A 15,053-nucleotide genomic window follows, 5' to 3' on the forward strand; every position below is an offset into this window, starting at 1 on the left:
GAAAGAGAAAAAAGACAAAACGGGGACATCCGTGTTCCCACTGAAGGGCTTTAACTTCCTCCTCTCACCTGTGTTAAGGCTCGAATGACTTCATTGCGTCTGGCTTGAAACTGAGAGGTCTGGATGGCTTCTGACTTCAGCTGAAAGAAAAAAAAATTCACTCCAACATCCCCCAAAAAGTATGACATTCCCAGTGATGAGCGACCATCTTCTACACTACGCAGTCATTTATCACTATGTCCTTGTCTTTCAAAGTGGGACTCCACAGTGAGCAACTGGAGAGCAGGGGCCAGGCTTTATTTATCACCGATTCCCTAGCATCCGTTCAGCGTGGCATGCAGCAGCCACCTAATACTCCTGAACTGTATAAACAAAGGAGGTCCTTGGAATTACTTACAAACTTACGCATCTATGTGTCCACTATGGAAAACATTTTATCATTTTTTAAGAAATATTTTTATTGATTTCAGAGAGGAAGGGAGAGGGAGAGGGATAGAAACATCAATGATGAGAGAGAATCATTGAACAGCTGCCTCCTGCACGCCCCCACTGGGGATCGAGCCCACAGCCAGGGCATGTGCCCTGACTGGGAACGGAACTGTGACCTGGTCAATGCTCAACCACTGAGCCACGCCGCAGGGCTGGAAAACATTTTAGAGTGAAAAAAACAAAAAACAAAAACGTACTTAGATACTAACTTAAACATTACAGATGTACAATGGAGTTTCTTATAAATGATTTCTGTAATTTCTTACGATTCATTAACTTTTCTCAGGCAGGGAACTTTGTAGCAAGTACATTAAGTTGACTAGGTTTAATTCCTACAAATCAAATAAAAGGGAAAAAAATCTCTATACAAAGAATTCTCAGCAAAGAACAATTTTCTGCCCTGGCCGCTAAGTTAGCTGAGTGGCCTCCCAAGCACCAAGAGGTCACCAGTTCAATTCCCAGTTGGGGCACATGCCTGGGTTTTGAGCTCGATCCCCAGTAGGGGGTGTAGGCAGCAGCTGAATGATGTTTCTCTCTGTCTCCCTTTCCCTTTCTCTCTCTCCCTTCTCTCTCTCTCTCTCTCTCTCTCTCTCTCTCTCTCTCTCTCTCTCTCTCTCTCATCAATAACCCCCCCTTTAAAAAAAAAAAGAACAATTTCCCATACATTAAAGTCACTGCAAAGCCCAGTGTAACCATTACGGTAAGCATATATTCTTCTGTCCTCAGCATACTGAGATGCTAGGTATTCTGCTCTTGCTGTGGCTAGGTACACATTCAGATTTCTTTCTTTCTTTTTACCTGCATTACATCCCCTTCCGAGCCTACCAAGGCCACCATGCCATGGAGAGCTGCCAAGCAAAGCATTGTGGGAGAGCCCTGAAAACAAAGAATATGTCATGAGGGAAACAGTCCTTGGGTTTGAATTCTAGAAAACTTATTATATCATAGAGAAATTAATGGTCAAAATGGGTAGGGTCAACATAACCTGTATCTCTGAACCAAAAATGGCCTCAGACTTGAATAAAGCTACAGGCTGAAGTTGTTAGATCATAAATGGCTTCTTGTTGTTTTTTTATTTTTTAAAAACCACAATGTTGTTTAAAATTAAAACACTGGCCAAATAACCAGTTTAAAAAAAACTATCATAGTTGACAAGATGTATCATGTATAAGGGTTGAAAGCACACGTTTCCCTTTCATTTGAAATCACCCATTCTTCTATTGTTAAGCTATATACCTGAGCAGTTATCTACAAATGGTCCAATTAACTAGTCCTTTTCCTTTATACAAAACTAAAATACCATGCAGGCGGCGACCTCTACCTCTGCTAGGACAATCCTGATCCAGGCAGGGAGCAGCTTGCTGCCCAAGTCTTCGGCTTTTCCATGTCCACACACAGACAAACCATGAACTATGTTGCCTAACGCCAAGGCAAAACCTGAAGTCTGTCACAAACAGAAACAAGGGGTAAGGAAAGGGAAGAATGTTTACATATTGCAGCACAAGCACTTCCTGGGGCTCCCCCCCCCCCAGTTCTTTAGGCATCTGAAAATCAGGGAGCGGCAGATTTTAAAAATCTAGGCTTTGGTTTGCAACAGAAGCTACAGTCTAATTGCAAGGGAGTCAGCTGCAGTGACTGGCTTATTTGAGGGAAATAACACCGCACTATTGAGCAACGTGGCTCAAATGATCCACATTTCAGAAGGGGTTCGAGTGAAAATACCCAAGTAGATCGCACAAGCTGTCAACTCCCAAAGAAGAGGAGAAAATGTCTCATAATGAGCACTGCATATGTAAACGTCTACATTTTGATGTTGCAAACCCTACTGAACATGAGCAGGCAAATAATCATAAAGTAGTAACAATACCAAACAATATACATTTAAAACCAGTGAATCCTGAAATAACCCACTATGGCCAATATTGAGACTTGAGAGAAACCTTAAAAGACAAAAAAACACTACCACCAGCAATGAGAAGATTCTAAAGCATGTGTAATCAGACAGAGCTTTTTTCCCCTTCAATTTTTAAAGTTGTGGTAAAATACATATAACATAAAATTTACCATCTTGCCGAAACTGGTTTGGCTCAGTGGATAGAGCGTCGGCCTGCGGACTGAAAGGTCCCAGGTTCGATTCCAGTCAAGGGCATGTACCAGGGTTGTGGGCACATCCCCAGTAGGAGATGTGCAGGAGGCAGCTGATCGATGTTTCTAACTCTCTCTCTCTCTCCCTTCCTCTCTGTAAATATTATTAAAAAAATAGTTAAAAATGATTTAAAAAATTACCATCTTAATCATTTTTAACTATGCAATTCGGTGGTATTAAGTACCCTCACATTATTGTATAACCAATCACTACCATCCATCTCCAGAACTCTTTTTATTTTGCAAAACTGAAACTCTATACCCATTAAACAAGAACTCCCCCTCCTCCCTCCCCCTGGCGACCACCATTCTATCTTCTATTTCTATGAATGTGACGACTCTAGGTGCCTCATATAAGTAGAATCATACAGTATGTGTCTTTCTGTGGTTGCCTATTTCACTTAGCATAGTGTCCTCAAGATTCATCCCTGTTGTAGCATAGGATTTCCTTCCTTTTTAAGGCTGAATAATATTTTAGAGGAAACATTTAAGGGTATTTAATTTAATTTACAGGCATTTAATCTTTCCTATACCTATTTAGTCTATATTCTTTGCCTTGTATTTGCTAAGGTTTGACCTTATCAGAGCCCTCTATGTATTCATTTTGAAAAGGCTATGTACTCTCTCCAACCAATTAAAAAAAAAAAAGTCTACCGGAGGACATAAGGAATGAGAGAAAAAGGCCCCTGTGATTGTTGGCTGTGGCTGTGAGACGGGAGAATAGTTAGAAGCTCCTCAGTGCTGGGCATGAAAACCATCCCACTATCCTCTAATCAGAGGACGTCAAGATCGGGGCCGAGCAGCAGCCCGAGACCCACAGAGGGACGGAACCGGGGCGCCTTCCCACCTGCTGGTTGCTCTCTGCCAACAGGCGGAGCTTGCTCATCGTGTCCTCGGCCTCCGCAGCCTCGATGATGCCGGCACTGAACGCCGCTGTGCACACGCAGCTGAGGGTGTAGGCCAGGACCTGGGAGAAGAGACAGCAGGACAATGTTTCTTCATGAGGGAAAAGAAAAGAACAGGTTTAATTGACACAAATATTCGGTCAAACTTCTCCCCAGTAAGGAATGGATTTAAGTACGCCTCCCACAGACGGGCACTGCTTCGCTGCCTCACTTCTATTTCCTAACGATGTTATGAGGTGGGCGTCATTATTCCTATTCCATAGATAAGGACGTTGAGGCTCAACTACACAGAGCTAGCAAGTGACAAGAGCGAGATTCAAAACCAAAAGGCTCCCTCACCAATTCAGGACACACCATCTATATGTGGTAGAAGCCGGTCTTCATCACAATGGACGTTACTAATTGCCACAGGTCTGATCCAGGGCCAAGCAGCGGGGGGATAGAGACGAGGCTACGTTAAGATCCCCCAGTAGCAGAAGTGGAGCAGAATGGACCACAACTGAGGGCTTTAGAGTCAGATAAATTGTGTAAAATAGAGATAATACTCCCTACTTCCTAGCACTGTAGGATAACATAATAAGTAAATGAATACATGAACAGATTACAAATAAAAATGCTGGGAGTAGAGACGGAATACTCAGGTGTATATTCCAAATTGATCATTTATTGGCTAAGTAACGCCAAGCAAGTCAAACAACCCATTTGAACCTCAATTTTTGCAAATCATAGTTAATCACCCCTCCCTGTTATCTTGCATTTTCATGATGAAACCCTCCCTTACAAAGATACTCAAACCAACGTGGAAATGTGTATCCCCCAACCCTGGTTTATTCAGCCGGAAAAGAATAAGTGGTTTTGTAATGTAGAAATCGAATAATAAAACATGAGAGGGGAGGAAAAAAACAACATGTGCCCAAGGCCTCACACATCAAAACATCAAGTGGTCAAATGCCTCAATTAGGAAAACCTTGCTTCCATTTGTTAGCCAAAGTGCTCCTTGGCGGCAAAATTTTCTTTTCTCCTTTTGCTTAAAAAAAGATGTCCTTTTGAATCATGCTCTGCTTTGAAAGTGGCAATGTGGGGCATGTCTTAGTCCAGTGATGGCGAACCTTTTGAGCTCGGCGTGTCAGCATTTTGAAAAATCCTAACTTAACTCTGGTGCCGTGTCACATATAGAAATTTTTTGATATTTGCAACCATAGTAAAACAAAGACTTATATTTTTGATATTTATTTTATATACTTAAATGCCATTTAACAAAGAAAAATCAACCAAAAAAATGAGTTCACGTGTCACCTCTGACACGTGTGTCATAGGTTCGCCATCACTGTCTTAGACAGTGGTTCTCAACCTTCTGGCCCTTTAAATACAGTTCCTCATGTTGTGACCCAACCATAAAATTATTTTCGTTGCTACTTCATAACTGTAATGCTGCTACTGTTATGAATCGTAATGTAAATATCTGATATGCAGGATGGTCTTAGGCGACCCCTGTGAAAGGGTCGTTCGCCCGCCAAAGGGGTCGCGACCCACAGGTTGAGAACCGCTGTCTTAGAACAAAACTTCAGCCCTCTGTGCCTCAGAAATTCACCGACTCAACCAGCCCCACGGGCCTGAGAGGAGGGGCCGCGCAGGGACACAGCGGCCTTGATGCTCCTTGATAGCTCCTGCTCCAACGGGAGGGGGAGTCTGGCCAGGCCAAGAAGTGGTCTCCGGCTCCTTCCGGCTCAGAGCACGGGCCGGCCTCACCTGCGCAGGACACTCCCACACCGTGGCCGACACTCACAGGCCGCTCACATGAACTGCGAGTCTGCATGTTTCTGCACCACAACAGAAAAAGCTCTTCATTTAATGTGGTGACGGGAATCTCTTCAGTGATTCTCATGCTGGCTGACATTTAAAAAAGCAAAGGCCTTTTCGATCTGCAGTTTCTTAAGCTATTTCCTGGCCGTTTTTTTTTTTTAAAGTGACATGGGCTTGGGTCTAATTCTACCTCTCTCCATTTAACCCCCCCTCCAGAAACCACAGTGCTTCTTAGAAAGTGCCTGCTCGTGCTGCTGACTCGGGAGTCTGTATTCAGTCCAGGCTCTTATCTTACTTGCCACATTTAAGTCCACGTTGGTTTAAACAGCTGCACAATTTGAAACCCTTATGATCTATTATAGGTGGCTTGCCACTCGGATTTTCTCCTTATCCCGCTTGAGGGTGAGGAAGAATTTAATTCCAGGGTCACCAAAATGTGAGAAGCAGAAAATAAGCAGCAACATGAAGCAAAAGCCGGGAAAGGGAAGGAAACCGGGACCTCGCCTCCTACCTCCTGGAAGGTCCTGCTCTGGCTCCCGCTGTCGTCGAGGTACGCGGACAGCTTCCGCAGCGACGCGGCCACGTGGACGCGCGACTCCGTTTGGCTGCTGTGGCTCATGAGGGACAGAACCAGGCCAACTCCCAGGATACAGCCCGTGCTTGGAGGCCAAAAAGACCAGGCGTTAAAAATCACAGAAGTCCGCGCTTCACCTTTCCCAGGAGTTTCCAGTGCTCCACTGGTTGGGGTGAAAGGGTTGGATTCGAATTCTGCTGCCTGCTCTGTAAGCCTGTCCCACAAAATACCACAAGTACAGACCCTCCCTCCTCAAAAGGCAACCTTTACCAATCAACAATGAGGTACCACCTCACACCTGTCAGACTGGCTATCATCAACGAATCAACAAACGACAAGTGCTGGAGAGGATGCAGAGAAAAAGGAACCTCGTGCACTGCTGGTGGGAATGCAGACTGGTGCAGCCACTATGGAAGACAGTATGGAGTTTCCTCAAAAAGTTAAAAATGGAACTCCCATTTGACCCAGTTATCCCACTTCTAGGAATATATCCCAAGAAACCAGAAACACCAATCAGAAAGGATATATGCACCCCTATGTTCATAGCAGCACAATTTACCATAGCGAAGATCTGGAAACAGCCTAAGTGTCCATCAGTAGATGAATGGATTAGAAAACTGTGGTACATCTACAAAATGGAATACTATGCTGCTGTAAAAAAGAAGGAATTCTTACCATTTGCAACAGCATGGATGAAACTGGAGAGCATTATGCTAAGTGAAATAAGCAGGTCAATGAAAGAAAAATACCACATGATCTCACTCATTTATGGATAATAAAGACCATTATAAACTGATGAACAAAAATAGATACAGAGGCAGAACAGCATCGAACAGATGGTCAAATTACAGCGGGAAGGCCGGGGAGGGTTGGCGGGGAGGGTAAGAGATCAACCAAAGGACTTGTATGCATGCATATAAGCATAACCAATGGACACAAGACACTGGGGGGTAGGGGAGGCCGGGGGAATGTCAAGGGAGGGGGGAAAGGAGACATATGTACTACTCTTTGTAATATTTTAAGCAATAAAACAAAATTTTTAAAAAAGGGCAACCTTTACCACAAAACAGGTGTTTGTGGCCCATGCTAGTGCTGTGTACCCACTGGAGAAAAACAGAGAGGTAAAATCACGAAACAGCTGGACTCAACATTCCATGACGAGGGGAGGAGGAGGCATAAACAGCAGTCAAGCCAGCCCTATCGCTGCACTGAGAAGAGCTGTGGTACCCCCACCCCACCTCCACGTTGCGTGCACTGTGATGAACCGCATAAGGAGAGAAAAGACAACATTTAAGGATTTGAGCCGAGGAGGTCTCACTAACAGCAGGACGGATCAGTGCCAGGCCTGGTTCCCAGGTCCTGCTTCGTGCTTCGTGTTTCCTAGTCAACTTCAGCAAGTGGAATTTCTTTTTTGGAGGAACTGTATTCGCCTGTGCACAATGACCTTAATCCTCTCCTCCCCTCTGATCTCTCGGAGAACCACCGGGTCAGGGGAGAAAAGGGACAGATGACAGGCTTGTCAAAAGTTACCCCGAGTGACAATTCAATCGGGACCCTGGGCTTTTTGTGCCGGAGTCCTCCTGAAAGAATACACACCCATTTAAAGAAACGAATCCTTTTCCCAGAACGTCTCGCTAGTATGATAAGAGAATGCAGCTGTGAGGTCATTTCTTACTTTGTAAGAAAAGGTTTTGTCTTTGTTGCTGTTTTTCAAATTGAGGGGAGGCTGAGTTTTCCAGCAACCGCCCCGGCTTGGGTCTGGCTCGCCTCTCCCCAGGGCGGCTGCTGGGGAGGCAGGCGCCAGGGCACTTCTCCAACCACCCGTTTCCGCGCCTGTGTCCTCTGTCATTTGGCTCGTACCTGTCGTCTCTCTCCTTGGCTGGCCTCAAGGACCTTCGCATCCTTTCATGAACGTGCTAGTTATTTCCCCCAGCACCTCTTGGTGCCCTGCACGATGCCATGAAGGCAACATGGCTCAAGTGGGTGTTTCTAGGTTCCACTGCCTAACAGCCTGGCGTTAGAAAGTCCTTTGTGAAGAAGCGACTGCAGGGTCACCCATCATGAGCCAGGCGGAGATGCCGGTGCAGCAAAGATGCTAACATGAAGTTAACAGCATCAAGCACTTCCAACCCGCACCTCGGCACGGAGCCCGAGCCGCCTGCTGTCGGGACAGAGCACACTTCTGAAGGAGGGGCTGCTCCCATCAGTACGGATTCAAGTCTCTCTTCTCAGAATCTAAGGGAAGTTTTTCTGGCTATCTCTCTTTATAAAAAATTTTTTTATTGATTTCAGAAAGGGAGAGGGAGAGAGAGATAGAAACACCAATGATGAGAATCACTGATCAGCTGCTCCCTGCACGCCCCACACTGTGTATCGAGCCCGCAACCCAGGCATGTGCCCTGACTGGGGATCGAACCGTGACCTTCTGGTTCATAGGTCGACGCTCAGCCACTAGAGCCACACCGGCTGGGCCTGGCTATCTTTCTATACGGATGCATATACAATTTGGATAGGATTATCCCAAAGATATAGCTAGACACAATGTGATTAACACTTTGGAAATTCTGACTTTTATTCCCTCTTTGGCTATGTAATTGCTACTTCTGCTTAAGATTTCAAATGTGACTTCCTCAGGGACACCTTCGCTGGCCCAGCAGGGAACCTCTTTCCTATTCTCCCATCGCACCCTGTACTAATTTACTTCAGACCATTTTAATTATAAATCCTCATCACAATGAGGATTATTTGGGGGACTGTTTAATTACCATCCACCTCATTCGCCAGCCTGCACGCTCCATGCCATGCGGGTGGGCGCCTTTTCTGTTTTTTCCTCACCACCATGTCTGTGCACCCAGCACACTGCTGGGTGGGGACAGGCATCCAACTCAGACCCACTGAACACTAGAAAGTGAGCAAATGCAGAGTTTCAAGGGCGTCTGAAGTGGAGAAGAGCTACCCAAAGGAAAAGAACAACAAAAGAAAACCAAGACTTGGTTCCTTTGTTTAGTGGGAGGCAAAATTTATGAGTTGTAAAATTCACGGAGTATACCATCCAAGATTCAAGCAAGAAAACTTGATTTCTATTTCCTGCCAGACCAATTTAAGAAAAAGGGGCATCAGGTTCATGTGGAAAAAGGGTTCTTCCCAAAGCTCACTTGAGTACTGGGGTTCTCCTTTTCAATAAATAGGTGGTTACCCAAATCTTGCTTTTGGGGCTATTTTGGGCGCAGAAAAATCCTTCTCCCCTGGATGGAGGCTCCTCCCTTACCATCCCCAGCCATATGGGCACAAAGGCTCAGAAGAAAGGGACCCCGCTTTCAGCTCACATTTACCTAAATATTATCACAGCATAATTAGTCTTAGGCAAGGTTACCACTCATGAACGATTCTATTCATTGCTCCAGTGGTAATTATTTAACTGTTGTAACACAGGAATACATAACCCACCTATGTATACATGTGCCAATGTAAATACGTTAGCGTGTGGGCACCCACTGACCTGCTAAATTGTTTCCTTCTGCTGCTTCTCATTTTTCTAGCATGCACCAGGAAGGTAGTTCTAAACCTTTATTCCTGATGTTTCCTTCGGATTTCCAAGTCTTCTATATTTTAATGTGTTTATTTTTTTGTCCTTGGTGAATTAAGATTCTATATTTTAATGTGTTTATTTTTTTTGTCCTTGGTGCATTAAGATCCACCAAGTGCTTAGTTCAGCATTTCTACCTACATTTGATCTCCCCCTAGCTTCCCTTTGAGAAGTCTGCCAGCTCTAAACCAAGAACAATGGGCAGAGGTGGCTTTCACATCTTTCTGATAATTGAAAACAGAAAGGAGTTAAGTGTTGGTGTCTCAGACAGATGCCCTGGCCGGTGTTCTCAGTGGTTAGAGTGTTGGCCTGACCGAAGGGTCTTGGGTTCAATTCCTGGTCAGGGGCAATTACTTGATGTGTAGCTCTCACAGCGGTGTTTTTCTCTCTCCCTCTCTCCCCCTCCCTCCTTCTCTTCCACTTTCTGGAAGAAAATATCCTCAGGTGAGGATTAGCAAATAACAACACACCCCCAAATCAGACAGATGAAATAAAAACAAGCTATACTAGTATTAGGTATAAAACTGAGGTTTTGGAATTGCCAGCATGAGTCTTGTATGAGAATACTAACAGCCCTGGCCAGGTGCTTGGCTGGTTGGAGAGTTGTCCCCGACACCAAAAGGTTGTGGTTTGATTTCCGGTCAGGGCACATACATAGGCTGCAGGTTCAATCCTGGTCATGCATGTATGGGTGGCAACCGATCAATGTTTCTCTCTCACATCGATATTTATCTGTCTCCCTTCCTCTCTCTCTAAAAACCAATGAAAACACATCCTTGGGTGAGGGTTAAAATAAGAAAAGAATACTAACAAATGATAAAGAGAGTTTGAGTTTTAAAATTATAGGCCCTATTATGACATTACTTATTTGAAGGTCTTATCCAAGTATATTAAAATATCACTACCAAAAAGAAATTTTGTGACTTAAAAGCTATGCAATTCTCATATGTGTGTTGCCACATCAACTGAGATATAAGGCTGTGTTTTCTAAAATTACGGAGGTGAATCTTCAATTCCTCAGTTTGCCATAGGCTGTCCTGCAGAGTAAGTAATAGGCCATCTAATAATTAGTTCTAATAACAGTTAACATTCGTATAGCACTTTGCCCTTTACAAAGTGCTATACAAATATGGTATTTGTGAAAGCTCAATAGTAATTACCCAACGCTTAGGTGGATGGCATGACCAGGCCTGTGAGAACTGCAATGGCACCATGATTACCACTAGATGGCAGCAAAATGTAAGCGATGGGACCACAAACACAGACCAGCCCAGGTGCTTGGTTCTCCCAGCAGGGACATGTCCATTAAATCCAGGAAGCGTGATGAATTTGCTCTGGGTGAATTCTCTCACTTGAGGTAGCACGCTCCCGGATCCATTAACTACCTCCTGGTAACGCTCCCACCATTTCACTGGAGGGAGGACTGCCCAGACTTCTGCAATCTCATTGACAGGGATACTTTATGCCAGGAGCCAGGCATTCAGGCCTGAGACTAGACATTTTTTTTAAAAATGGCAAGCAAGACCCGCATGTCAGAGAAAAAGAATAAACACTGAACATTAAGGGTCAACCTACTTTCTCTTTTTTTCTGATTTTAAAAAATATTTATTTTATTTCCCCATCCTCTTCCCCTTCCCCTTTGGCAACCATCAGCTAGCTCTGTATGTCGATGGGTCTGTTTCTGTTTTGTTTATTCATTTGTTTTGTTTTTTAGATTCCACATATAAGTGAAATCATACACATATTTCTCTCTCTGTCTGATGTATTTCACTTGGGATAATGCTTCTAGGTCGATCCATGTTGTGGCAAATGGCAAGATTTCATTCTTTTTTGTTGTGAGTAATATTCCAGATTTCTCTCGATTGAAATGTTCTCCATGTTGTACTATCTAAGAGAAGAAAATGACTTTGAAGTCAGACAACCTAGGGTTTCTCTCCAAGCTCTGCCACTCATTGTGTGACCTTGAACCAGGCTCCTCTTTGAGACTCACTTTCTTCATCAGTAAACCAAAATGAAGCTGACTCCTCCTTTGGTGTCAACATTTAGGGTGTAATCAAGACTTAATTACATGGGAAAGGGATGTGAAAATGCCTCGAACAATTTGTGGCTACTCAGTAAGTATCAATTAAACCTCAAACCCGAGAGGGAACAACATACTAAGCACTGCCACCCACAAAGCATTAGACATGACAAAATACTAAACTTCATTAAGGAGAGGAATAACGGGAGTTTTGAGAGGATAAAGAGAGGGTTCCTTGAAGGGCCTGAGTTTCTAACTGGGGCCCTGAAGACAAGCCAGATCTTCCTAAATGAACAGGAAATTTCTGATGACCCTGTTCTACCCGACTCTGCAGGTTCAGCCCCTATCTAGGCCCATCCTTCCTCTCCCAAATGCGGTTGCTCAATCAAATTAAAAAAAAAAAATAGTTCAGAAGGTAAGAATCAAGAAAGAAGTAAGAGTAAAGAAATAAGAATCTTATTAAGATAAAAAGTTCATTTTAAAGTTAAATATGCTTAGACATATTTAGTTCTTACTCGTGTAAAGAGCCACACTGTGGATAGTTCCGCTCTCCCCATGGTGCTCCTTACTTTCAAACAACCTTTCCGGAAAGTAATGAATATAATACTTGAAAGTCATTCTTGGTAGTTTCAACTGGCTGAAAGTTTGGAGCATCTTAATCATAAAATTTCGCCCCAGCTATGATGAACACCTTTAGGGGGAAGGTAGAAAGAAGGAAGAAGGAAGGAGGGAGGAGGGAGGGGAGAAAGAGAGAGAGAGAGAGAAAGAGAGAGAAAGAGAGCGAACCCAGCTTACTCCTTGATTATAAAAGGCAACACCACTAATACACAGCTTAGCCTCAAAACTCTCAACTTTCCATGGCTCTATACCATCCATTAAACTGGGTGGGTATCAATGGTTCTTACCCAACCTTAGCCTGTGTCTGAAAGAAGGCCTGTCATGACCACCTACTACGTGAACATCTGATTTTGTTTACTCATGATGAATACTTGACACGTGAAGCTGCTTCTACCATTTACTCTTTTGTTACTTGGAACAAACAGGCTAGATGGCATAAATGTAATTTCAGATCATAAGTTCCTAAAGGCCAGAAATGCAAACCCTGATTTAAATGCCCATAATAGCAAAGAGTAAATGAATTCATAAGTTGGGGGTTAGTGCTTATAATCTGCTGAGTTTCCAAGTAATAAAAAACCCCAGAGGATCTAAACCTGAGGTTCTAAGTTAGACATGCTTCCGCACAAAAAGGTACAATGTAGTCCTCAACATGTCAATACTCCAGTGAGCCTAAGGAAACCACATTCCTCCCCCCCACCCTCCCAGGTCACGAGGCTAATGGAAACACCAAGTGTCTCACTAAATGAGTATGTTTAACGCTGGTCTTCGAGACATTCTTTTCTGATTATTCCTCTTCATTTTGTTATCTTTCATAATGGCAATGAGAAAATGAATTACATTTTAAAATATTAGTTTCATGGACAAAAATCATGCGGTCTGTGGGGCAAAAATGGATCTATAAACATTGAGGAGGTGGGGAACCCTGGTGTAACCTGTATTTGTTTCCATTTTTATTCCTCAGCCATGGATTTCACAGGGGAATCTAAATCATGGGTCTCAGATTCTTTTAGTCCAAATTAAAAAAGTTTCTTTAAAAAGATTAAATCAAGCACACAAGCCTCCGAATATATGCTTGATGGGAGATGTACAAGCCAGAGCTAAGGTATTAGCAACTGAACGACAGCCACAACGACACGTGCTGCTTTGTACCGAGGCGAACTATTGCCGAAACACTGCTTTCAGAACAGGTACGCTTTGAGTACAGATCTTTGGTGATTACTAAGAATTTTTTGCAAAGGAATTCAAGATCGGGTCCTGGAAATATCTCACCATAGAATTCGAAGTTTATGGCAGAGAAAAAACCAATCTCTAAGCACCTGCTAGAGAGGACATGGGATCGACATACTTGTGTTCAAGGCGGGGGTCAAAGCAGCAGTTCTCCAGGGCATCCAAGGACTTCATCAGCAGAAGGTTCATCTGGTGGCCGGAAACGTCACTAGGGAAAGGCCACGGGGAAAAGGAGTGAAGTCACTCAACTGTCCAACATACTTACTCTACAATATTTTGCTCTCGATATTCTACTGAAAATGCATTTACTTTAAAAAACATAAACGTAACAATCAATACTATTGATGATTCATATACATTTATTTTGTAGACAGAGAAACGGAGTCAGAATTTATTCAGTCATTGGGTTTCTGAACATGACAATTATTTGCAAGCCAATAAACACTGTTACTTTCGCATTTTCTCAGCTCATTAAAACTTTTTTTATAATTGAAGTATAGATGCCATAGAATATTATATTAGTTTCAGATGAACACCATAGTGATTCTATATTTATATACCTTAATATGTGATCCCTACAATAAGTCTAGTAACCACCTATCACCATACACATTTATTACCATATTATTGACTGTACTCTCTGTCCTGTCTAAATAAATACATTTATATATAGCTGGAATTTTGTCCCTTCACCATTTTCATCCACCCCCCCACCCCACACTCCCTCTAGTAACCATCAGTTTGTTCTCTGCTTCCATGAGTCCTTTTCTGCTTTATTTGTTTGTTCATTTTCTTTAGATTCCACATAGACGTGAAATCATATGGCATTTGTCTTTATTTCACTTAGAGTATAATATTCCCTAGGTCATCATGTTGTCACAAATTTTGTTCATTCAAATTTAAATCACTAAAAAATAAAAACCAAAGTCAGAATTTCCCCCCCCCCAAAAAAAAGATATTTCTAAGTGCTAAAGGGGTTGTTGTCAGAATATTTTTAAAAAAACCCATTAAGCTCCTATTATCAATAATGGTTCCCAATCTCTTTCATGCAAAGACTTACTTTTGATTTCATGCCTCCATTGTGGAGGTTTTAAGTTCTACTCCTTTAGTTACACTTTTTTAAAAGGTGGTGGTGGTGGGGGCGGGGGGGCGGGGAACACCAGCTCTCTGTTTTCCTGTCTGCGGTAATTGATGCGATTTTGTCATTGGCTTGTATAGTAAAATAAACATAAAAGGTAGTGTTTTCAGGCAGAGCCGTGGGCTTTATCACTGACACTTGATTATCAGGGTCCCACATGTCAGGTCTGGTGCTGCTGCCTCCGCCTGCCAGGGGAATGCAGCTGGAAACCCGGCGCAGAGAGCCCTTCCCACGTCCTCAAACCAGGACGGCAGCCAGCGGTTTTGCTTGAGGTGAAGGATTAGATTTTGCAATGAAAACACACACACACACACACACACACACACACACACACACACACACACTTTTAATGGCTTTAACTAAGTAAGTTCTATTATAGTTGTTCTCTGGAGTAAAATATACTTCAATATGCTAAACAAATGCTGAAGTGCTATATCCTCTGGGAGTCATGATGGAAGCGAGCTTTGAAATAATATGCTTTCCTGAATGAATTCTAGGCCAGAGTGTAAATTCAGGTGACTTGTCCATAAGCTTGACCAAAACAATGA

General features: G+C 43.2%; 1 protein-coding gene across 1 annotated transcript in view; it reads right to left on the reverse strand.

The window, feature by feature from the left end:
• The window catches only part of FOCAD (focadhesin), a 286,965-nt gene that overhangs the window by 38,925 nt on the left and 232,987 nt on the right, over positions 1-15,053 (reverse strand). Inside the window, exons 28-33 of the mRNA XM_059656547.1 lie at positions 13,486-13,575; positions 5,854-6,001; positions 3,482-3,601; positions 1,811-1,933; positions 1,288-1,365; positions 69-140 (exon numbers count right to left, since the gene is read on the reverse strand). Of these exons, the coding sequence (XP_059512530.1) occupies positions 69-140; positions 1,288-1,365; positions 1,811-1,933; positions 3,482-3,601; positions 5,854-6,001; positions 13,486-13,575 (631 nt within the window). The remainder of the gene's footprint in view (positions 1-68; positions 141-1,287; positions 1,366-1,810; positions 1,934-3,481; positions 3,602-5,853; positions 6,002-13,485; positions 13,576-15,053) is intronic.

The sequence above is a fragment of the Myotis daubentonii genome, chromosome 11 (assembly GCF_963259705.1).
Source record: "Myotis daubentonii chromosome 11, mMyoDau2.1, whole genome shotgun sequence".
In the NCBI taxonomy this organism is placed as follows: Eukaryota; Metazoa; Chordata; class Mammalia; order Chiroptera; family Vespertilionidae; genus Myotis; species Myotis daubentonii.